The 26,419-nt window shown below is 36.7% G+C and overlaps 2 protein-coding genes across 10 annotated transcripts in view; both read left to right on the top strand.

Moving 5' to 3' along the window:
• Nucleotides 1–4,164, top strand: part of vps13c (vacuolar protein sorting 13 homolog C) — a 72,117-nt gene extending 67,953 nt beyond the window's left edge. For 7 of the 8 annotated variants that reach the window (XM_048184279.1, XM_048184274.1, XM_048184275.1 and 4 more), the window contains 4 exons: nt 1,653–1,744; nt 1,831–1,954; nt 2,087–2,170; nt 2,522–4,164. In XM_048184279.1, coding sequence (XP_048040236.1) covers nt 1,653–1,744; nt 1,831–1,954; nt 2,087–2,170; nt 2,522–2,620 — 399 coding nt within the window. In that variant the 3' untranslated portion in view covers nt 2,621–4,164. Of the gene's footprint in view, nt 1–563; nt 1,514–1,652; nt 1,745–1,830; nt 1,955–2,086; nt 2,171–2,521 lie in introns of those variants that run through there. The other variant, XM_048184277.1, reaches the window with a different exon arrangement.
• Nucleotides 4,165–4,976: 812 nt separating this feature from the next.
• Nucleotides 4,977–26,419, top strand: part of rorab (RAR-related orphan receptor A, paralog b) — a 62,914-nt gene continuing 41,471 nt past the window's right edge. Inside the window, exon 1 of one of the 2 annotated variants that reach the window (XM_048184282.1) lies at nt 4,977–5,313. In XM_048184282.1, coding sequence (XP_048040239.1) covers nt 5,154–5,313 — 160 coding nt within the window. In that variant the 5' untranslated portion in view covers nt 4,977–5,153. The remainder of the gene's footprint in view (nt 5,314–26,419) is intronic. The other variant, XM_048184281.1, reaches the window with a different exon arrangement.

Genomic DNA, 26,419 nt, shown 5'->3' with positions numbered 1-26,419 from the left:
AAACCACTGTTTTTTCATGTACTGCTCAATTTTGAGGATTTTGGGCTATTTTGCTTCCATAACATTGTCTTCTTTCAGATTTGAGGAAAGAAAACATAAAAAGTACACATTTAAGTGTTTAATTTAACTATTTGTGTCTGTAGATTTTGATTACAGTACATTACAGTACATTAAATTCTCATGCATTAAGCCAGAAATCTCCACTTCAGTAAAACTTTCCAGTTTAATTCCTATCTATATTCTGAACAACATTTTATTCTTAAAAGCATGATAGTTTTTGTTTTCTGATGGTTGACAGTATTTTTTTTTATTTATAAATTGATAAAAAGAGATATCCAAAAACATTGACATATTTTTTTATGCTATTTACCTGTGGTGTCTTGCCTTAAACTCAACCAAATTCCAAGTCCCCTTGTTAAAATTCCAGTTGTATTCTTTATTGAAACTGACCTTAAACTCCAGTTGAACTGACTCCATCCCTGCTGTGAAGAAATGAATTCCTGTTGTCATATTCATTTAATATTTCTTATTTTTCTCTCTTTTCTGTCCTTTCCCAAATGCAGCCTGAGGAAATGTAAAATGGGAGTGGGAGATGGAATTGGGACTATTATCTTAAAGATCCATGTTATTGAAAACTTATGAAAACACAGAGATATTGTTGCACTTAAATGAACCAAACTGGATAATCAGTGCTAGATCCAGTCTAGCCTGGTCCACCTACAACAGAATGTCACATTGTTGTGTTTAGGAAATTATATAATATCCTAAGTCTGCATCTGAATTTGTCTGTCTTGTGCATCTTTACGGCTTTACTATTTTTCTTAATTTGTCTATTATTTTTGCCAAAAACAATTTCTGCATTATACCTCAGACATTTTTATTATATCAGTTTTATATATCCTATATCCTATATCCTTTTTTGTCAGTTAATGCCAAATAAATTCAAACAAACACCCCCCCCCCAAAAAAAAATAAATAAATAAAAATAATAATAATTTTAAGAAAACAATGTAGTTTTAAGACTTCAGAACCATGTGATGGCAAACAATAATAGATTTTCATTATTAATATTTAAATAATTATTATATTTGTTAGAAATAGGATATGGAACTGACAAAGTTTGTCTATTTTTCTAAACTTCATTTTAATTTCTTTAAACATGTCTGTAAATACATTTTCATGCATCTGAAGTCTGATAACATAATATTAGTCTATATAAAATATATTTATGGACAATGTTTATTCTTAATCATTGTGAATACATAAATTGTGCATAGTAATATATGCAAACTCATTTATATGCACTAAATTGGCAGTGCATGTTGGAATTAATGTCTGATGTATTTTACTATATACTTTCTAGTATATTATCTTATATACATAATTGTCATGTAATCATTTGTTTTAATGTGGCTTTAATGTGTTGTAATTGTGTTAACTGAAGAGCTTGCTTGAATCCTGTGATTGACCATAATAATCATGTGACCTGGAATAAATCAGTACTCCTCTTTGACATGATCTTGATCATTTTTATGCATTTCAGATGATTTATGATTTGTTAATTTGAAATTGATTCATCTTGTAATTGCTGAATGAGTATATGTGCGGAGCCATACAGCAGTGTGTGCTGTATGAGTGTGTATGTTTTTCAGAGGTCTGAGATTAAACAGTTGGATGGAGAGATCTTCAGAGAACACTACGAGTACCCAGGGCACAAAAAAACAAACATCATTATCACCAACAGGTATTCCAACTACAGAAAAATGATGTGACATTTTCCTAATTTTCTCTTTTCCACATGCTGTGTGTATTGGTTTCTTTATCATCCAGGAGAGTGATGTGTGTGAAGGAGATCGATTTGATTGGACATTTCAATAAAGAATGGGAATGTCAGTTTGAGAATTTCCAAAGGCCTCCAAGTGCAGAGGGAGGAGATTTGAAGATATATTACCGGGTACATAAATGCTACTTCTAGTATTAGCAGATATGGAATTATGTAGTAGATTGACATTTGTACAGGCTTTCTAACTGTGATGTATGATGAGTGAATTAACATTGCTTGTCAACAATCTGGATGTTGGTGCAGGAACAGAACAAATTGAACCTCATTAGGAAGGATGGACAGACGCTAGTGAAAGTGATACACATGAAACATGCTGGCATGGCTGAGGTAAACATCACAGGCGTGTGTTTTTTTTTTTTTTTTTTAGTGGATTCAAAGTTAAAACTGCTATTGAAATTTTGTTATTTCGCTTTTAGTGAATGTAATTTCATTAAAGCGAGAATGACAAGCAACATTTCAATGCAAAGTGTTGAGTATGGCACTGGGCATTTTATATTCAGCATGCTATTTCATAGATTTTAAGCTGTGATCAAGCTAGTTCCACAGGTTGCACTAGTTTTACCTCTTTCATGCTCACATGCCTTTACACTAAGTAATATCTATTAAAATGACGGCATTTAATTTTCTGTCAAGAGCCAACGGTGTCCTCTTTGACCTCTTGTGCTTCACACTCCACAGAGACTGCGAGAAGGAATCGACAGTGCCCAGTTTGCACGCAAGCAACATCAGATGGCAAGACAGAAATCTCAGCGCTTCATCAAATTGGGCAATATTTAAATCAGTCGAAGCATGTAAACGTGTGCTCACATCTCCTAAGATTATTATCCTGCCTAGCATTCAAAGCATCAGTTATGTACATGTTTTGATTAGAAATATATTTTAGCAAATGTATTAGTTGAACTCACTGGAGTTTTAAATGTATCTCTGAAATCTTGGAGTTTGCACTAATTACTGCATCTAAGCACTTTGCCTTTTGTTGTCTTGAAAACACGTATAGTAAAAGAGATTATTTTGTTAATGGCACTTGCTATAAAAAATCACTGCAATATAAAACTGTAATGTGTAATGTGAAGCATTTGTTTAGCTCACCTTACCTTGATCACAAATCCTGCCAAAAAAGAAGACAAAAAGCTGGAATACAACCTCATTTTCTTTTCTAGATCATCCTTCCACAGGTGTTGTGTGAATTTACTCAGCAATGATGCATAAAATTACTCTCCACTTCTTAAAAATTATAACATTTACTATGTTTTTCTTTTGTATTGCTTTACATAACACATACACCTCTTTTGTCCCTTTGCACATGGTGTACTATGACTGTAGTAAAACTGCTGTGTCTTTGTCACCGTTTTACCACAATTAGTTGAAATGGCAAACCACACCTGCGATCTGAGGTGGAGACTATGATATAAGCTTAGCTCTACCTCTCATGGTTGCATGTTTGCTTTGGAAGTAACCATGACATGATTAAAGGGTGCGTGTCTATAAGGCAAGGAAATATCGCATTGTATTCCACAGTTTTCCCACAATGATGTAAAGTGAATGTAATGTCAAAGCACCTGGCAATGGATCCTCTCCATGTTGCTAAGTAACTCGGCTTCCTGGATGTGGCCCCTATTGGCCTGTTGTGGGCAGGAAAGGAGAGGTTGGTTATCCCATGCCCTCTGTGGTGGGTCTTTCCATGTCCTCCTATTTCCTATGCATCAGTAGGCCAGACATACGCCCACAGGTCAGTGCCACAGTGTGTAGACAGCTGTAACGGCTAAAGACACCAAAAATGTCAAGTAATCTTAACTAATCCAATGCAAACATTATGAATGTCAGGCTTTACATAGGAATTTCCTCATCTCATCAGCCTTTCTAGATAAAAGCACTTTTTAGAAACATACAGTGTGCTGTAACTGAGATCACATTCTCTTGTAAGTCAACACAGCACAATAAAACATGTATCTGATCAATGATCAGTCTTAGACTGAACTCTGTTATTAAAACTATGGTAGGATAATGCCACTGTACATGAAAACTACAGTATTGTACCTTGATTGAACTTTGTGCATTTAGAGAATCACATTGGTTAAAAGATAATGAAAATCATTTCATTAAGTATAAAAAAGTTCAAATGATTAAAGTGTGTGTGTGTGTGTGTGTGTGTTATTTTTTTAATCAAGGCTATAAACTATCTTTTTTAACTAATGGTCTATTGTGCATTGCATAATGTAGAAATGTTTATTTGCATGATTAAAGTTGTGTAATTAGCAAAACTAGCTGTTTATGCTAAGAAGGAGCAGGAGACCAAATAAAAGTTTTGGCTTTGACATAAAGCTGTTGTTAGTTTGTTTGTCTTTCTAATAGTGTGATACTAGTTAGCCAACATGAAGTCCACGTATTGCGCCTGGACTCTGGAACTGCGTTAAGCGGAAGTACGTCAGAAGCATTTTCGCTCATCACATGTCAAGCATGCTGTTTGTGCCCACGGTCCTGGTTTGTGTGTGTATGTGAGAGAGGGATACAAGTATAGACGAGACAACCTTAAGTTACTGATTAAATACTCATAGTTACTAATAACCTTATGCGTTTTGGGACTTCAAATTTCGACAACTCAGAGAAATTAAATTATTCTTACAAAGAAAATATATAAAATAAATCACCAAAATTGAGCACGTATTTTGACGACGTGCCTTTCCCATTCAGTTGTATATCTAAGCAGATCTACCTGCCAAAGATCATTAACGCGCATGGATGAACTTATTAACTTTTGTTATTTGTGAATATTTTTCTGTTGAGATCTAACGTTATCGATCTTTTAATGAACCCGTCGAACTGGTTCAACCAGTCTAAACGATTCGTTTCGAAATGAGTTTAATTAAATTTTGCATGGGTACAGTACAGGCACATATAGTTAGTTTATTTATTTTAATGAGCATTAGCATTTTTACTTGTTCAAAATAAATTATTATTTATTGTAAATGGAAATTATAGCCTATATATTTACATTTTTATAAGCTGGTTCGTGGCTGCAGGCTGTATTTGGTCGCAAGAAATGTCAATAAACACCCATGTTAATAAAAACTTAAACAAATGTGCCACATATGGCTTTACTGGAATGTTTTAGAGAGCATGTCAGTATGTTTGGCGTGACCATGTCTCGCGCTCAACAGCGCTGTCTGTGGACAGAAGAGCCACACCCGCTCTCATGAACACTAACAGATCTGTCACACGCTCAAGTGCAATCCGAACCAAAAGACGATGTAAAACGAATCCGAATTGTTCTACAAAACGATCCCGTTGTAAAAGTAACTGAAACCCGCAGATGAACATGGAGTCTCCGCCAGAGTCCGTCACGGTGCCGCGCAAGAGCGCTTCAGAAGCGGGCGCTTCGGTGGAGGACAGCCCGGTGAAACTGGACAGCAAGGCTGAAACCGACAAACCAGCTCCAGTTCGGCGGCAGAGTTGCTCAAGTACAAACAAGGGTAAGCTTGAAGAACAGAACCAAAGCGTGCTTGTGGATTGTTTTCCATTTTATTCAAGTTCACGGAGATCAAATTGGACTTTAATCTTAAACTTCGGTCCTTGCTTGTGACCATATTAGCTCTGAATTTACAATGGATTAAACAGATTAAACATGTTATTTTACATATTGGAGGCCTGGTGGTGGTAGTCTAGCTAGCACATGCACACTTTGTGCAAATTAACTAATGTGATAATATACACATTTGTAAGCGAGCCCAAACATTACTGGCTACCTGTCATTTCTGATCTATTACTCACATGCTGTTTAAGTTACTAGTTAATCAAGCACTGTTGTCATTTTTCACGACTGTCTCAGCTTCATCTATTCCTGCTGTCTTTGTGTATTTAGTCGATAGACAGCAGTGTGGCCAACGTGTCCATATGTTTCAGTACTACTAATAATACACACTTGAATGCAGCATCTATTCAAATAAATGTTTTTGGTCACTAAGCACAGAAGAGACCATTTTTGCATAGCAAAGTGGTGATTTCATAGTGTCTACATGAGCATAAAGCCGTTTTTTACATGGGACAGCCACACCCCTTTTATATGTATCTGATTTGGGGATACAAGTCAAAGAAATGTCGGTTAATGTGTCATTCGGTAGACTATCATAGTTGACACAGTTTATAGTCGGAGCAGATTTCAGGTCCGCTTGGCTTTGGCAGTCATGTCTGTGGCTGTGCTTTAAAATCTAGTTGAGCTTCCTACCTATGCAGCATTTTTGGGTACCATATGCTACTATGTAGCCTTCAAATGCTGTCTAAATAGGGAGCGTATTAGGTATTGAGACGCCGCCCGTTTGTCTGGCAGGCGTTGCGCTGTGCTTGCGTGTGTGTGGAGCGCTGTTATGTAACAGGTTAAGTCATACACAGAAGGAGAGGATATGAAGGGATATTTTCACGTCTTTACTGCTCGTGTAAACAAATGGGGTTTTATGTCTGACTACTGCGGTTTTTAAATGTAGAGCATTATTTTTTTCATGTGTGTTAACACGATTGCCGCGTTTCTCTTTGCGGACACGCTGTCTCGCTGCCCGGTTACGTAACTAGAGGACGGAGGCAGGTACGGTTATAGATCCGGCCGCTCGAGGAGTTTCATTTGGACTCAGAAAAAGGGTCTGACACTCCTAACCCGCTAACCTATATTCCCAAATGCTCCTGCTTGGTTAACATAACTTCCCCTGATATTCGGCCAAATTATTTGCCCAGTATTGAAGAGTAATTTCACAGTGCTCGCATGGAAAACATGTAAAGATCTTTTTTTACACTGGCTGAGGTTTAAATCATAGCAGATAGGAATGATTTAGCTTACAATTATTAAAAAAAATAATAATCCACTTTAAATCCCTGGATGGTCAATTTAATTAATCAGCCACTGTAATCCCTCTGGCCTTCTGTCCATAGTCGATTCATGAAAATTGTTCACAGGCATTGAGTTATGTGAATTAAATGTTTGTTTGTTTTTTAGTTGTTAGTGTAAGCAATAAAGTTAGCGTGAAATGAAAATTCTCCCTATATATTTCGTAAATGCACCTTGTTGGTCTTATTGTGAACAATTCATCCATATGTTGCATTCAGTGGCAGCTGGTGCAAAACATTTTTTTTGGGGGGAGGACTAAATTGTCGGGGGGACTAAATTGTCTAAAAAACAATTTAGAAATGCAGGAATGAATAGGCTAATTGTTAAATAACCATTTAACAAGCGATATAATAATGTATGCTCATCTAAAACATGGAAAATTCAGTATTTAAAGCATGCCATAGGGCTGGGATCTAAAAAAAAATCTGTATTTAATTAAAAAAAAATGTTATTTCACATCCTGCCCAATATTGTCCTAGAAACAGTGTTCATATTGAAGGCTATAAAAACAAGATATGCTATATTATATGCAAAAAAAGGGGTCAAATCACATTAGGCCTGGGCTATATTCTAAAATTGTAACTTTACAATCTAAAAACCAAATGTTTTTTAAAGCAGAAGTTAAATACACTAAACTAAAAATGAAAATAAATAAAAACAAAAGAACAGAGTAATTATTTTTATTATTTTAACAGTCACTTTACACAGTTACTGCTATCGTACAAATACACTTAGTTGTAGGTTCGAAATTCTACATATGGCATAATTATTATGTTCGCCAAAAAAAAAAAAAAATTCAACGACAAATATTTTTAGCAAAATGTATTTTACTCAGATTGAACTTCATCTGTTTGGCGCGCATGCGCATATTTCTCGACTTTCTAACATTTACAGATGAAGAATATGTCTGTGAAATGTAAATTATGGACTGAGGAAATTATTGGATGTAACTTCAGCTTAAAAAAATTATTAATAGAGGTATGTTTGTTTCCACCAATCGCTGCACAAGTTAAGGTTACGTATGATGACGAAGGCACGCTAGTGCTAGCCCTCCTAACCCATAGAGATTGCACTGCAGTGCCTGCATTTAAAAAAGTTCTTTGAATGGAAGTCTATGGGAGCCCTCAGGGCAATTCTCGGCCAGAGTGAAATCGCCCAAAAAGAGGCGGTACTCCACAGAGCGTGACTTGACGCTGATTGGTCTATAGCGTATATCCAGAGGCAGAACAAACAGCCTAGCAGTGACAGCTAGTGTAACTCTGTGGTTGAAAAATCCGTCCCTTCCTCACTTTGGTGGTGCGTTGCCCTATTGCCCTAATGAAGAAACCGCCCCGGTTACATTTTTAAGAATTTTTTAGAGCTTGTAATTTTTAATCAAAATGTCATAACTTACAATGAAATGACAGACTTCTCTTGGGTGACATATACTAGACTTCTCCAATCATTTAGTCTGCTTAAACCCCCCTCACCCTTTTCTTACAGTTAACTGCAAGCTAGATGATCTGCTTCCATCCAACCAACAACTGATACTAAAACCAAGTCCCCACACTGTTAGACATTTCAAGGGGTTTTTACAGTAACTTACTGGCAACAGTGTTGCCAGTAAGTTACTGTAATTAAGATTTACAGTACTATCACCGTATTTCAGTTTTACAGTAACTACATGGTACTGTAATTATGTAATACGGTAAATTACTGTAAAAAACCCAGGTAATCAGTACACTACTGTAATTATTTGTCCTAATTAATTATTTGCGTGCACGCCTCGATAATTTTCACTTGGATGTACACCACAATACAGAAGAAAAAAATTGTCGCTACTTCCATCATGACTTTAAGATTATTTAGATTTTATTCCTCATACCCAGGCCCATACAATGGAAATTCTGTCATTATTTACTCGTCCTCAAACCTGTATGACTTACTTTCTTAAGCATTCTTCAAAATACCTTATTTTGTGTTTGTCATTTTTGGGTGAACTATCCCTTTAAGGAGTCTTCTTCAGCCCCAGCAGCTGAGACTCTTCCTTTCAGCAGTCTCTCTAAAAGCTCCATGTTTTACAGAGCGCAGGGGCTACCTACCCAAGCTGATGTTACATAACTCTTGTGTTTCCTTAAATTCTTCACCCCAGTGGAGATGGTGGGCCTCTGGGTGGACAAGTGGCTACACACTAGCACTCAGCCAAAAATGTGCAAGGCCATCGCTGAGCATCTTCTGTCCACTTGAGGCTGTTGTGCAGTTGGGCGCAAGACTGAGTGCTCAAATGCAAAAAGCAGCTGTATTACGCCCAAGCAGAAAAAAATGCACTTCGGTTGAAAGAGAATGATGTGTGGGCTAATACCAGTGTCCACTTGAATAGAGGGAGTTATTTTGTGTAATGTTGGTAAGGTGTGTTCACGGGCCATGTTAGAATGACCAAAATTATGTGATTCCGACTTGTTCATATGTTCACGTCCTTATAGAAGTCATAATTACAACTCATTATGCATTTTTGAGAGTTGTACCACCTGACCGCTGCAATGTCATGCAGAAACACTCAAAATGGCAGCGGCTTCAGCAGTAAAGTGTAGTGAAGCAGTTATTTCATAATATTTCTATTTAATCATTCCTATAATTGACTGTTGGTAATGTTTTAATAATTCAAGAATAACGTACAGTACATTTTAACATAGCTGGCACCAGAGTTAATTTCGTTGATGAATAATTTTGTCATAATTTTCGTCAACAACATTATTTCACTGACAAAAATGAGACAATGACTAAATAAAAATGCGTTTTGAATGACTAAAACTATGACAAAAATCTTCACTAATTTTCATCAATGAATAAAAATGAGACAAAAATGAAAGAGAGGGACGATTTGGGAAGATATCCAGTCAGGACTGCTGTCCTGTGTGGAAGATGCACACATTTGAAGTGTAACATGCTGATCTAACTCTACAGGCTCGCGCAGCAGCACTTCAGACTGCTTCACAATTAATGAATAGCGCACATTTATGCCAAGCGATTGCTTATAAGCTGATGTTGATTAATTATGACAATGTTTACTAAACGATTTTTATATGGTAGTATGTTTTAGGCGGTTGTAAGAATGCATATTTTATCTCCCTCATCTGAACTTAAATGAGCAGCCTGCTACAGTGCAGACATTTCAGAATAAGAGTTATGGTGTATGTGGGATGGTTTATAATTATTATTTTTTTCCTGGTCATTATTGTTATTTTGTTTACACAATAAACTGTATTTAATTGAATTTCTATTTAATTCATAGTAAACTACTGCATCTTCTGTCACAGGAAGGAAAGACTAACATTATTTGACACATTACTCTATATATTTTACAAGTATTATAGTTGACTAAACCTAAAACCATGAAAAATCTTCATTACTTGAAATAAATGTTAACTGAAATAAAAAATAAATGTATAAAAAATGTAAACTTTTTATTTCATCTAGTTTCTAAGCTTTAGCTTAACCTGATGTCCTAAAATAACCAAAACATAAATAAAAATAAAAACTATATAGACATTTAAAAGCAAAAACTAAAAGACATAAACACACAAAAAAATTACTAAACTTTTAACTAAAATAAAAATGAAAACAGAAAAACTAAAAATCAAATCTAATCAAAATTTTAAACAAAAACTATAATAGTACCTCAATGATAAGTGTGTCATTCCCTGACAAGTACTGAATTGAGCTCTCTTTCGTGTCTTTTTGCATTTAACGGTCAAAAAAGCCAGTACAGTTGGTTGTCTTAGGGTGCGTTCACACCTGTAGTTCGGTTCGTTTGGTTCATTTGGTCCTGACCAAAGAAGAAAAAAAAAAATTTTGTCCTGGTCCGATTAGCGTTCAGATTGACAATTTTATCACCGAACCAAAAGATACCGAACCTAAAGGCATAGGGATACGTTCACAACCTGATTGGTCGGATTTTATGACGTATTGCCTATTTTGAGACGGAACTTACCGAACATCCAAAACAATGCTGTGTGCTGAGGTAAATGCGCTCGTTGTGTGTGTGTAGACTGCATGTGATGGTATTATGAAGAGCTTATAAAATATGTAAAGTAGTCAAAATAGCAGCGGGAATCCATCCGTCACACACACAAACGATCTGCTGCGTGGAGACGCGCGTCTGATGCCTGTGATGGGCAAGCTCACGACTATGACAAGAAAAACCGACACGCGTGAGGATTCTGTCCTTTTTAGGGTCTCGTCTTCCTGTTTTTGGTTCGGTTACATGTCTTTGGTCCGTGTTGCATTCATATATCATTCGAACCACATCAGAGTTCGTTTGGAAGCGGACCGAGACCCATCTTTTCAGCGGTCTCGTTCCGCTTGTTTGGCGCGCACCAGGGTTCGGATGGCAGCGTTCACATATGTTCAAATAAACCGCACTAACCGAGCAATCGCACCAGGGTTCATTTTAATCGAACCAAACATGACAAGTGTGAACGCACCCTTAAATGAACATAAACAGTTTGGAGAATATCTGATGTGTATCAGTGTATTGGATCTGTGTATTGTTAGAGAAATGTTTACTTAATGCATTACAATTGAACTAAATTAGATTTTAGTCGACTAAAACTAGACTAAAACTAAAACAATTTCCGATGACTAAAATATGACTAAAACTAAATGACATTTTAGTCAAAAGACTGACTAAAACTAAATCAATATTTGCTGTCAAAATTAACACTGGCTGGCACACAGTTGAATAACTATCTAAAGACCTGCTAAATAATTTTTTTTATTTATAATGTTTATTAATAAGGTATTTGCATAACAACTGTTAATTGTTGTATTGTCGTTTTGCCTATAAATTACTCAAATTATACAGATTTATTTTGACGTTCATAGTGTTGCCATAGAACATGAACAGCTCAGAGTAGGACGTCCCGGTTTGCCAGTAATTATGATAATTATAACATTTTGTGAACGTAGCCCTAGTTCCAACATCTACTGCCCTGTCAAAGTATTGTATTTTTTTCCAGTTAATATTGTGTAAAATTTTCAGCAGTTTTGTGTACATATGCTCTCTAGGTACTATTGACCAGGCCTTTACTATTAAAAAAGGCTTGTATTGTTAACATGAATATAGGAGTGCATGAGGAAAATACTGTCTTGGGATGTGTGGGTTTCCAGTGGAATGAAATGAAAGAGGCCATGGTGCCTTCAACACGAGTGGGGGAATAAGAGAAGTTTCCAGAGTCCATGCAACTGGTGTTTTAGAATTGGCTTTGGCGAAGTCTTGTCTGGAATTGTGGAGAGACAGAAAAATGAACACACACTAGGAAACATACACAGAGAGAGGAGACACCCTAGCCTGGCTTTTTGGACAGCGATGAAGTGTTATTGCAGTGGTGACAGTTGTAATTGGCTACAGGTGCACCCTATCTGATGCTGCCAGGTTCAAAGTAGTATACCCTTTAAAGCAGTTGCAAAATGGCCATAGAATGACATTTAGCGAGAGGAGCTTCCAAATGATCTACTCACTCTGGGCTAATTGGCTTTTGATACTGGGCTTCACTGTAACCTGAGAATTGCTGTGGATTTAGACAGTTCAGAAGTACAGAACATTGAAGTAATTGTAAATGGGGTTGTTGAGGAGCTGCTGATATGAAGGCGACTCTCAAGCAGATACAAATCATTAACCGCTCTTTTAGGTAGAGGAGAAATGCGTTGTCCATCTGCTGGAATATTTGATTACATGATACACTCTGATGTTTGGAATCTCACTTTACACTCATTTACCAAAGTCACTAGGTCCAGGAAATTGTCCATCCATTTGTCATGTAACACTTCCATTTCTTTCCATCTAATAATATTTAGGATTTTGTTTGAAATGCCAAATACAAAATGTAAGTCTTACAATAAGTCAGAGATGAACATGTAGTTAAAGGCTGGCCCATACTAAAAGATTTTTAAAGGGTTAGTTCACCCAAAAATGAAAATTTCTGTCATTAATTACTCACCCTCATGTCGTTCCACACCTGTAAGTCCTTCGTTCATCTTCGGAACACAAATTAAGATATTTTTGATAAAATCCAATGGCTCAGTGAGGCCTCTATTGCCAGCAAGATAATTAACACTTTCAGATGCCCGGAAACTTCTAAAGGCCTATTTAAAACGGTTCATGTGACTAAAGTGGTTCAACCTTAATGTTATGAAGCGACGAGAATACTTTTTGTGTGCCAAAAAAACAAAATAATGACTTTATTCAACAATATCTAGTGATGGGCGATTTCAAAACACTGCTTCATGAAGCTTCAAAGCTTTACAAATCTTTTGTTTCGAATCAGTGGTTCGGAGCGTGAATCAAACTGCCAAAGTCACACCCCCCCAGTGGTGAACCACTGAAATTTTGAAATGCTTAAGACATAACGAAACCTCGTTTACTGAAATCATGTGACTTTGGCAGTTTGATACAGGCTCTGAACACTGAAAGTCGCTTCAAAACATTAAGGTTGAACCACTGTAGTCACGTTGACTATTTTAACGATGTACTTTTTCTGGACCTTGAATGACGGTAATTATGTTGCTTTCTATGATAAAAATATCTTAATTTGTGTTCCAAAGATGAAGGTCTTATGAGATTGAAATGACATGAGGGTGAGTAATTAATGACAGAATTTTTGGGTGAACTAACCGTTTAACACACCTCACACCATAGGAAAATCTGATAAGATAATCTGTAGAACCATCAAGATAATCAGGGCTTTATCTAGGATTGTTGGAAGGGGAGAATTGGGCTAAAAAATCAGCCCTATTATCTTAATAGGGTGTTAAGATGACATTCACAGGATTTTTTGTTTTTGTACTCTTTTTACCTTCTTGCTCAGTGAGATTCCAGAAGAAAGGCAAGCGTTTAAGCTGAGTTTATCTGAATACGCTGCACTGTACTCTGTGTACTCCCCGCTGGGCTGTAACCGTGGATCGGGTCCCGTTGCATGCCTCATGTTTCCCCTGCAGCATGTACCAGAGAGTTACTGGATTGTTTACATTTAGAGCCTCTCCACCTCACAGGTTCCCCATGAATCATTCTGGTATATTGTGTGTTTTGATTAGTAGGTCTAGGTCATAAAGTTTGTGCTCCATAGGAGTGGAGCTTTTTAGTGAGGTCAGCTAGCTCAGGGGATTTCAAAGTGGGGTCCTGCTTTCTAAAGACTGTCTGAAGTCGAAGTTAATTGTGAAGTCAATTATTTTATTGACAACCCATAATTTTTAACCGATTTCAAAATGTTTCCTTTCAGGTTTATACATCTAACACTAATAATAAAAAATAAATTTAATAAAAAAAATAAAATGCTGTATGCTCTGCTGTCAACTTAAAGGTCCCGTTCTTCATGATCCCATGTTTCAAACTTTAGTTAGTGTGTAATGTTGTTGTTAGAGTATAAATAAAATCTGTAAAATTTTAAAGCTCAAAGTTGAATGCCAAGCGAGATATTTTATTTAACAGAAGTCGCCTACATCGAACGGCCAGTTTGGACTACATCCCTCTACTTCCTTCTTTAATGACGTCACTAAAACAGTTTTTTGACTAACCTCCGCCCACAGGAATACACAAGAGTTGCGTCTGTAGAGTGTGTTTGTCGCCATGTCATCGAAACGCTGTTATTTTCATCCCGCAGTCCAATCACCGGGTCTGATTCCGGCTCAAATTGATAGGGTAAAATTAAAGACATGTTTACAATAACACTGAGCGCGTGCATCTCCACGTTATGGTAAGAGGCGTGACCTTTCCGGGCAAGATGCGCTAAGAGCTGCTGTCGAATCACAACACAGGAACCGCTGGCACAATCAGAACTCGTTACGTATTTCTGAAGGAGGGACTTCATAGAACAAGGAAGTCATCAGCCCGTTTTTATGACAGTGGGAACAGCGGTATACAGATAAGTAAATTATGTGAAAAATACTGTGTTTTTTACACGCGAAACATGAACACGTTATATTGCACATTATAAACACAATCAAAGCTTCAAAAAACGGGACCTTTAATATTACGTAAATATTTTCCAAATAATATGTTAATATTTTTTTTTATTACATTGACAACATAAAAGCCAATTATGTGAACAGTATCTTACAGTATTAATTGGTCTTAGTATGTGAAAACATAAAGTGGGATTTATATTTTAGTAAGGGGGGGCCCTTGCAAGGGTATCATCATACTTTTTAGTTTTTGCATTTTAGTGCTGATGCTAAAAGAACCGGAAACAAAAACTATCTATGTACTAAGACGGTTCACTCATATTACTGTGAATGGAAGAAAGTGCAATATGACAAAATAAGCCTTCTAAATAAAGTCGGCAATAATCGGCAATAGTGATTTCTTCGAGATTTTCCTATGATGGGTTTTTTCAATTTATGTGTGAAATAAAGCCTGTGGTAAACATAACTTGACTATACATTGACATTTTGTTCTACAACGTAAATTACACACACCCATAGGGAAAACGTGAATTTTGAGGCAGTTATGTAAATTATTTTTGAAACGTACATTTTTAATACGTAACTAGATAAGTTACTTGGGGTGTGAGTGTGTGTAGTATACGGTACGTTGTAACAAAACGTCAAAGTTTCGTCAAGTTATGTTTACCGCAGGCTTTATCTTACTCATATATTGGAAAACCCCATTATAAAACCCCAAAGGATAATCTTGAAGGAATGCGCGTTTGGGACTGCATATGTGCATAGCTGGACCAACTTGAAATTTACAGTTTTAATGATATTTAAGCATGAGATACAATATTTATGAGAAAGTTCATGTCAGATTTTTTTGCTGATTTGAAATGTATTATTTAGATGTTGATTTAGTTAGCAGTTTTTGAGATTTTGGTATTTCCCCATTCAAGTAAATAGGAGTTTGTCTTGCATGCCCAAATTGGCTCCCTGGAGGTATTGCATATATGACCTCAGAGTGAACTGACTTTCCTTGAAAGAAACTTTGCCTGAGACCAGCCTAATTATACAGGACTTCAAGTCTTATTAGTCAAGTTGGTCAGCCAACCCATTTTACATGTTGTTTTGCTTAATTAAACATCATATATAAGTAGTTTTGCACATCCCTGCTGTTTTTGAAAGTTCCTTTCTTTATAGGAATGTTTCATTGTTTACAACATTCTTGTGACAGAAGCTTTGAGTTTAGATGAATCATCTAATCCAGTGGTCTCAAACTCCTGGAGGGCCACAGCTCTGCACAGTTTTGCTCCAACCCTAATTAAACACACCTGATCCAGCTAATCAAGGTCTTCAGGATTAGTAGAAACTTCCAAGCAGGTGTGAGTTGGAGCTGGTTGAAGCTAAACTCTGCAGGGCTGTGGCCTTCCAGGAATTGAGTTTGAGACCACTGATCTAATCTCTCTTTAATTTGATAAATTGTCAGTATACACACACTGACCTTCCAAGAGAAGACGTTTGTGTTGAATCCTATTTTCCATTGCAGTTCCAGTCTAAACAGTGTGATAATCTCTGTATCATTTGTCAGAGTGTCATGTCGAGTAGCGAGAGTGAACAAAACATCCTCCTTTCTCTTATGCAGCTGGAGTAGGGCTGCACGATATATCGAAATTATAGAAATATCGCAAATGGACATTGCCATATGCATATCGAAATGGCTTATGATAACTGAATAATTTTAATACTTCAAAAGATTACTTAAAGTCTAAGTTTTAAGTCAGCACAGACAGAAGAGAATAGACTTGACACGTGACTGTTACATATGTGTGACATTCTTAAAGGGTTAGTTCACCCAAAAATGAAAATTCTGTCATTAATAACTCACCCTCATGTCGTTCCAAACCCATCAGACTTTCGTTCATCTTTGGAACACCAATTAAGATATTTTTGATCAAATCTGAGAGCTTTCTGCTTTCTGTAAACTAATTTATATAAATTGAGTGGTTTAATCCAAATTTTCTGAAGAGACTTTATATGACACTTTATATGATGAATATACAATAATTATATGATAAAACCGCTCAATTCATATGGATTAGTTTTATGATCTCTTTATGAACTTTTTGAAGCGTCAAAGACAGAAAGCTCTCAGATTTCATCAAAAAGATATTCATTTGTGTTCCAAAGATGAACGAAAGTCTTACGGGTTTGGAAAAAGTGAAGTACTCATAAGCACAGGAAGCCACCTCTTGGACAGCGCATAATCCCGATATCAGTTCTCTTCCGCAGCTTATATGGCCAAATAAACACATTTATGTCAAAATCTCCATCTTGGTGAGTATTCACCTAAACCCAGTCATGTCTTAAGTGGAGTAAACAATTGAGAAAGAAAGCATGCATGTAACAATATATTGGATCCATGCAACTCTTAAAGTGACAGCAGCCCAATAAACCTGCTTCTGTTTATGTGCTTAATGTTAATCAAACAACAGAAAGAGAAAATCACTCACTGCTCTTGACAGAATAACTTTTGTAGCTTTAATAAGAATCGGTGTATATTTAAGTCATGCAGTGAAGAATAAGTAGTGTTTTATTTTTACATTTTATTATTCAATTTCTGTTGTTAAAAAAACTAATTCAGGCCTACCTAAAACCCTAAACCTTCTTTTTGTGTATGCTACAGTAAAACATTGCTGTTCACTTTCAGAAGTTGTAGGGATGCTTTCTTCTCACAAAAAGAATGTGAAACATGTTATCATTTTCAGTTTTTTAATATAATTAAATCAAAGTCCCTTTAAGAAAAGTCATTTCACTCGGCGGCCATCTTTGAAACGCCTCTCGGGCATCCTGGGCATCATGCAGCTCCAAAGCTGTTTGCCAAGCTTTCAATTAAATTTCATATTTGAAATCGCCAATGAAATCTGACAACAACTGTCTCATATTTTTTTTTTCCAAACGCTCGACTCATGACAAAAAAAATGTATTTTTATGCTGGATCAAGCTAATGTGCATGCGCAGACCTAAATGCGCGTCTCTTGTGCCTCATTTCAGAGGCGCGCGTCTGACTGTTTCTATAGAAACCGGTGCTTCTAACGGCCACTGTAGTGACGCGATGACTTTACCAGTCGGCGGTTGGTTCTTATTTAGAAGGCAGGACTTATTCCGCCATCTTGCGCGTTACACTTTCTCCCATTCAAAACAATACGAGTGACACGTCTTGTGTTATTCTATAGTCTTTGATTAAATACATATATATACAGTACAGTTCAAAAGTTTGGAACCACTAAGATTTTTAATGTTTTTAAAAGAAGTTTCGTCTGCTCACCAAGGCTACATTTATTTAATTAAAAATACAGTAAAAACAGTAATATTGTGAAATATTATTACAATTTAAAATAACTGTTTTCTATTTGAATATATTTCACAAAGTAAGTTATTCCTGTGATGGCAATGCTGAATTTTCAGCATCATTACTCCAGTCTTCAGTGTCGCATGATCCTTCAGAAATAATTCTAATATGCTGATCTGCTGCTCAAGAAACATTTAATGTGTACAATTGCACAAAATATTTGTGTACAATATTTTTTTTCAGGATTATTTGATGAATAGAAAGTTCAAAAGAACAGTGTTTATCTGAAATCTAATCTTTTGTAACATTATAAATGTCTTTACTGCCACTTTTGATTGATTTAATGCATCCTTGCTGAATAAAAGTATTAATTTCTTTCATTTCTTTTCAAAAAAATAAAAATAAAAATTCTTATTGACCCCAAACTTTTGAACGGTAGTGTATAATGCTACAGAAGCTTTGTATTTCAGATAAATGCTGTTCTTTTGAACTTTCTATTTATCAAGGAATCCTGAAAAAAAAAAAAGTACACAACTGTTTTCAACATTGAAAATAATCATAAATGTTTATTGAGCAGCAAATCAGCATATTAGAATGATTTCTGAAGGATCATGTGACACTGAAGACTGGAGTAACGATGCTGAAAATTCAGCTTTGCATCACAGGAATAAATTACTTTGTCAAATATATTTAAATAGTACACAGTTATTTTAAATTGTAATAATATTTCACAATATTACTGTTTTTTACTGTATTTTTAATTAAATAAATGTAGCCTTGGTGAGCAGACGAAACTTCTTTTAAAAACATTAAAAATCTTAGTGGTTCCAAACTTTTGGACTGTACTGTATATTGCACACTTAAAGCATTCTTATTAGCATATCAAATATCGCATTACTGCGTTATCGCATATCATATTTTTTCTTAAATATCGTGCAGCCCTAAGCTGGAGGAATACATACTCTCTCACACACATTCCTGGATGGATGCATGATTCGTGGCATTGCCAGAAAGTTACACTTTTGTTGCATGATATCAGAACAGCTGGCAGACAAACTATAATCTCAAACAGCACACTGTTAATTCAACATAGAAAAGTGAGTGAATCAAACACAAAGTTTCCCTTTAATGTGGCCTTTGATACCTGCACAAGGACAGCACTTAATGGCTTTTACAGATGCTTTTGTCCAAAGTGACAAACATGGCATACGTTTAATCAGTTCATGCATTCCCTGGGAATTGAACCCATGACTGTGGTGTTACAAGCGCCATGCTCTACTGTTTGAGCTAAAGGAACACTACAGTGCATCTAAAGACATCTGTAAAGGACATTCAGGCTATGTTCAGAATGCAATACTAGCTTGGTGCTAAAGTTTAGTGTGCAGTATATACTGTATAGCAGGCCTATTAAGGGTACAGCCCACAGGCCAAATCCAGCCTTTTTAAATATCAAAAGACTATCCATCATTTTGATGCATGTACATTTTCACAAGAGAAGTCATTTTTCTAGAAAATATAGTAGCGGTTGATCTTTTTAAGGTGACTTCTGTTTTTTGTCTTGGGTTTAACTATTTTTTAAGGTGAAAATATTTCTCATGTCAAAACTTTTAAAAGCTATAAACACTGAAATGTTATATAGTGATCAAATATTAAACTTTATTGTAGCATTGTAGTAGTTTTTCTATTATTGACCCACATGCCCTAAAGGTTTTTTCCATTTGGCCCTTTTGTTGATATATAGCCCTGCTGTACAGTATACTACAGTTTAAAAAATATAGTAGTATATGAAACAACTCATTATACTGAGTTATGTCCAGTTATCCTTTCATACTTCATTTTGAAAACTTCATCCTTTGAAAATGTTTACATACAGGCCTACTAAATATTATTTATAATTCCATATGCATTAAATCTGTTACATATAAATAGGTCATTTGGCCATTATGTTTGGCCTCTGCCAGGTAAGAGTAAACATCTCATTCATTAAGCTACTGCACTGAGGCCAGGCTATTTATCTTCTGTGACAGTTTTCCCACTGGTTAAGGCAGGTGGTTCAGCTACCCTGACACAGCACATCTGCATGTGAGCTGGTATGCAGTGGTACAGTACAGTGTGAGAGAACTTTCCATAAAGCAATTTTTTTTTTCTCGTGATGAGTGTTGTAATTTATCTATCACTTGTTAAAGGACTTTGTAATTAGACCTTTTAAAACAGTGCGTCTTATCTTGATAAACTTAAAGGCCAGTGTCAGGCAGGAATATTTAGTGAACCAGTAATGTAACTTCATAAATCTCATAGTGCTTTATAGCAGAACTGAAGTTATTTACACCATCCTCTGGGTTGTTACCACAGACCTTCTTGCTGAAGTTATACTGTAACCACAGTGACCATAGAGAAGTACTAGTTCAGTTTTTGATAAATGTTCAGTATGTGCTGTTCTTGTGTTCTTGTTTTGTCGTTGCCTAGAAAAAAAGATACATTTTATTGAACACCTATAGTTCATTAGGTCCTGTCCCAAATGGGAACCTGTAAATAAATAGCATATAATAATAATGAGTTTACTGCAAAATGTAGACATTAAAGCAATTCATGAATTTTAACAGGTGATTACAAAAAAAAAAAAAAGACCTGCTCGGACCTGAAACTTATCCTGAGCAAACTGTTCAACTTTTAGTTACATGCATAATGTAGTTTACACTTCCTTCACTGTATCCCAGTGATATTTTATTGTGTTCTCTTTAACTAAGAGCTAGAACAAATTTTTTTTTTTCAATCAAAAATTATTTTAATATTCTAATAAATTGGATGTTTGAAACAACAAAATAATAATAATAATAATAATAATAATATGGTTTTTGAAAGAAGTCTCTTTCGCTTACTGTTTTCTATTGTAATATATTTTAAAATGTAATTTATACCTGTGATGGCAAAGCTGAATTTTCAGCATCATTACTCCAGTCTTCAGTGTCACATGATCCTTCAGAAATCATTTTAATATGCTGATTTGATCCTCAAGAAGCATTTCTTTTTATTATCAATGTTGAGAAGAGTTGTGCTGCTTTATATTTTTCTGGAAAACTGTGATGCTTACAGTGTTTCTCAGGTGTATTTGATGAATAGAATGTTCAAAAGAATGGTATTTAAAATATTTGTATTAAAATTACATTTTTATATATATAAAAAAAAACTTTTTTAAAACAATGTTAAAGTCTTTATTGTCACTTTGAATGCATCGTTGCTGAATAAAAATATTAAATTCTTACAAAAACAAAAATCTTTTAAATGTACAATATGTGTATTTGGAAAACCTTACAAACAACTTCCCAGTGTGACAACTAGCCTCTGTGCCCCTTGTATCACATATATCCAGTTAGTAAATGTATGTCTTTCTCATGTCCACCAGTTTTCCCTTCTCTTTCACTTTTATCTCTCATTCTCTTTCTCTCTGCTCTTACACTAACACTTGTGAAAATAGAGTGGTACATCTGTGTACATTACACAGGGAAAGTTTTAGGCGTGACACTAGCCACATCCAAACAGGGCAAACCAGTTGTCCCAACCAACGCATCAGTTTAAGCTAGGCGTTATGTTTGCGAATCTCTCATTTCATCAGGCGACATTTGCATGGTCATGCTTCTTATTTATCTTTGAATGAAAAGCATGAGCTTACCATGAGATAACATCTGAATCAGAAGTGTTTTGTGCTGATGAGTGATCTTTGATGAATTCGAGATCGTGAGAGAGAGCGGCGCTGTTGGAAGCAGACAGACATGACTGTGGCCCAGGGAAATCTGCATCCAGAGTAAGACTGATGTGGAATTTTAAAATGGAGATGACGTCAATAAAGCCATTACATTTTTCCATTAAACTCATCCTCCATCCTGTTAAACACATGCAGCCAGTAGGACTGAATCTACCGGCTCTGTGTCTCGCTGTAGTTATAAATCCACCTTCACCAACTAGTTTGTCAAATAAACATCCAAACATTCAAATGCGATTGAGCAGAACAGCTCTTAGAGATGCATAATCATCATGTCTGTCACTGTTTGGTGTCTACTTGAATTGTAATGTTATGGCTGGCTGTTGTAAGTGTGTGTGTGATTTTGGTGACTCAGATGCATTAGTTGCTGTCAGTCACACCAGTAGGGGAAATGGCACTCTCCGATTATTTACATGGTATCTCACTCTAAAGCGTCACAGTGCCACTGGTGGGTGCTATTAATAATATAATAATATGCAGTATACATTGATATTTGTAGGCAATCCTCAGGACTTAAAATGGTTTCTGATGGTTGCCTTTTCCGAGATGAAATTTTTCATTTGGTCCAGAATATCAAATGAAAACATGAGCGCTGGTTGTCCGGAGAAGAGATGCTAGTGGAATTATTGTTAGTGGAAACCTGGCAGTGGCTGAAATGAGTAATTTGACAGATGCAGCATCCGGATGGGAGGGAGGAGAGAGCCGAGCTGTGGGCTTATGTAAGATGAATCTAATCCTTAGTGATTGGGATTATATAAAGTCCACATTCAAAATGTATTTTATTCTCTCTCTCTCTTTCTCTGTTTTGTGGTCGCTTCTGCTATTTCTCTCACCGCCTCTCCTCATGCGCTCTGTATTTTTTTACTTGAATATAAGAAATATATTATGAATAAGAGACATTCTTAATAAGAAAGAATACAACAGGTTTTACTTACAAGTATTTTTTTTTGTCTGCTTAATCGTAATACTGCTCAATAGTCGGTGGTCTTGAGATTACTTGATTACATGTATTATTTGTTGTGCCATGAGGGGGCGGTAGTCTTCATAAATCATGACCTTTTTCTCATGCTGTGAAATGTGATCAAATCTTTTAGTGCCTTTGAGTGTGACATCTCGTGGGGTGATTCATAAAAGCAACATATTACATAAGAATCTATATTGGCGTCTGCCCACTGTGCGTCTGTACATTAGCAGATGGTTTAAATGAACAGATTATTGAAAGAACAGTGATTGCTCCTAGTTCCAGCATATACACAGTAGAGGCCAAAAGTCTGATATTGTTCAAAAATATGGGATTTCAAAATTAATTTAAATCTGAAAATAAACCGGACATTTGAGTATTTTGAAACATTTATAATAAAGAAACATTATGATATAAAATGTAGAATATGTATTTCTTATCTTTGTCTATATTTCTGCACAATTTGTCAGTCAATAATAAAACAAGTTTTTGACACTGATCATGGGAACTCCTTTGCACAGACATTCAGATTTTCTTGCCTCCATTGAAGCTCAAGATTCATTTGGATCATTCTCAAATCATGCTGGAGAACATTTTTTACACAATTTTGATCAGGTTTTTTACAAACATTCTGTGGAGTTAGGCTTGAGTGCTGCCGTCATTAAAGGATTAGTTCACTTGAAAATGAAAATTACCCCAAGATTTACTTGCCCCCAAGCCATCCTAGGTGTATATGACTTTCTTCTTTCTGATGAACATAATCTGAGTTATATTAATAAATATCCTGATGCATCCAAGCTTTATAATGGCAGTGAAAGGGGGGCAATGAGTTTGAAGCTCAAGAACGTGCCTCCATCCATCATAAATGTACTCTACACAGTTCCGGGGAGTTAATAAAGGCCTTCTGAAGCGAAGAAATGTGTTTGTGTAAGAAAAATATAATATTTAATAGGGGTGTAACGATACGCTCAGGTCACGATACGGTACGTATCTCGATACGGAGTTCACGATACGATACGTATCACGATATTTTGAACAAAATGAAACTGAAATTCAAACAAGATTTATTAAAAAAACATGAACAAATTTCAATAATTTTCCTTGTTGTACATACAAGATCACATTTCAATAAAATAAATAAATATTAAATTTTAATAAAAACCTTCTGTATTCAAATTAACAGTTGAATAGGGCTGTCTGTCACTGAAAAAAAAAATGTTAAATTTAACATGAACTTAGAATTATGAATAGGGGCCGTTCACATATCGCGTCTAAAAACGCGTGGAAGGCGCGGCCGCACCGCTTCTCCTTCTTTCCAAAGTGCTTGCGCTCCCGTGGCGTCGGTCGTTGCTATGCAACCATGAACTGCGCTCTCCAAGAGGATCAGGATGTTTCTGCAAAGGATAAATGATTTCTAGCCCTTGCATTAGTTTTACTACGAGATATATTGATGGAGATAAGATATAAAAACCACCATGTACAGCTATGATCAGCTGTTCGGCTGAGCTTTTGATGTTTTGTTACGGAAAGGCCATAGCTGACCGGTTGATTCTTGTCACACGACCTGCGGTGCGCTTGCGGCATTCTGAGAAGTTGAGAATTGCATGCGCGTCGCAACCGCGTTGATCCCATTATGAGCGCGCCTGCCGCCCGGCTACATTTGAAAATAATAACTGACTTGCACGCGGAAAAGACGCAATATGTGAACGGCCCCACAGAACTTCTTAAAGCAAAGCATCGCAAGCGTCTTTTGCTTTTCTGTGAGCACAGCTGTTGCTGTGCACTGCGGTGAAAGAAAGCCACGACTTTTCTCACGCGACCATGCAAGAGACTGACATGAGAAACGTTTAAACCTGCTTGCAAGATTCAATGTGTGCCCGAAACACTTACTGAACTAGAGAGCTGATTGAGACACACCATCTACGATAAATCGTTACACCCCTAATACTTATAGTAATTTAAAAATGTGGTAGCAGTGGATCTGGACAGGAAGGATGACTCTGGGAGTTGGAAGGGGTGTGTCGCGATTCTGCCTTCTCACATCGCGATACAGGTTCGTGGACCTGCGTATCGCGATTTCGGTTTCATATCGCATATCGTTACAGCCCTAATATTTAACAAATTATAAAGTAAAATATCTAGCTTCTGCCAGACTGCCTCCCATATTGAATTTACGAAGAAAATGTAACGCCTCTCGCAGTTCAAAACGCATGCTATGTCCTACGTTTTCCATATTCAACTTATCAAAGATGCATCAAAGATGACACTATGGGGAACGCTTCTGTTTGAAAGCGTTGCAAGTATGGTGTACCATGGAACCTAAAAAGGCACACCGGAACACAACCTTGTTTGCTTCTGATAGGCTGAAGCAACCCGCTCTCAGGAATTCAGGAGCAGTGGCAAAGGGATGCAGCGTCTCGTTCCCTTCTCAGGGAACAAGGGTTACAATTGTAACCTGAGACATTCCCTTTCGAGGGAACTCATGCTGCATCAAAGATGACACTATGGGGAACGAATACCCACTGCGTCACTAACTAATGCCTGCCCTGTTGTGAAGCTTGTCCAGGCACAACTCGGGACAAGAGCACTTGTGATCCCGGTGTGGAAGAAAGGTCCAGACTATAAAATTTTATAAATGTGTGCAGGGAGGCCCAACCTGCAGCATCACCTACTTCTTGTAGGGAAACCCCCAATAACAGGGCTTTAGTAGATGCCATACTCCAAGTAGAATGTGCCTTAATTAGCAGAGGCAAAGGCAAACCGCACGCCTTGTCAGCTGTAGATATTGCCTCGACAATCCATTTACTGATTGTCTGCTTTGAAGCCAGGGATCCCTTCTCAGGTGACCTTCCTAGTCTGATTTCCTCCATCGAGAAGACCTATGAACAGAGCCCTGACAGGCAACATAAATGCCGCTTCTACTGGTCTACTGATACATGAGGTGGAGGATGACACCTAGGGCACATAACCCGGCCTAGGGTGGATGATGGCTTTCACCCTCTGGAGCAAACTACAGACAGGAGTAAGAGGCAGAAAGAGCCTGTAAGTCCCCCACTCTTTTAAAGAACATAATGGCCAACAGGAAAGCCATCTTAAAGGTCAAGAATTTCTCCTTCACTAAGTCAATGGGTTCAAAGAGTGCCAGGAATAACCCTTCCAGAACCACAGCCAGGTTGTGGAAGGATAGATATGTGAAAGTACATGTCCTTCTATCGTGACAAACCAGTCTTTGGACTTGATTTGACTCACAATCAACACAATTGTTAACATCTTGAACCCGGACTCCGTGTTGGGAGAAGGAATGTGCTTTATGGACTCCTTCACCAAGAGGGACTGTATTTCTTGTTCTAGTACCCAACCCTGCTTGAGGTTCACAACAGTTTTTAATGGCGCTTTTCCACTGCATGGTACAGCTCGGTACTGCTCACTTTAAATAGTACCACCTCACAACTATAACGAGTCTAAAATCAATGTGGAACCTTGCTTTTCTTGTAAGATTTCTTCTTCTCAGACTTCTGCACGAGTCACAACATCCAGTAGCTCCTCATACGCGGGGTACAGAGGTGGTGAGTCCTCAAAATCACCACAAGGCGCCATTCACTTGCAGAACGCAAACTTCTGGAGGGCGCATAAGTCTTAAGGAGTGAGTTTAGGTATAGTCAATTACCAATTACCAATTAAAAGTTAATCAATTACCAAAGAAGCATATCAAAATTATTCAGGAAAAT

Source organism: Megalobrama amblycephala, linkage group LG3 (genome assembly GCF_018812025.1).
Source record: "Megalobrama amblycephala isolate DHTTF-2021 linkage group LG3, ASM1881202v1, whole genome shotgun sequence".
In the NCBI taxonomy this organism is placed as follows: Eukaryota; Metazoa; Chordata; class Actinopteri; order Cypriniformes; family Xenocyprididae; genus Megalobrama; species Megalobrama amblycephala.
The sequence above is the reverse complement of the archived record's forward strand: the minus strand, read 5'-3'. Positions and strand labels throughout refer to the sequence as shown.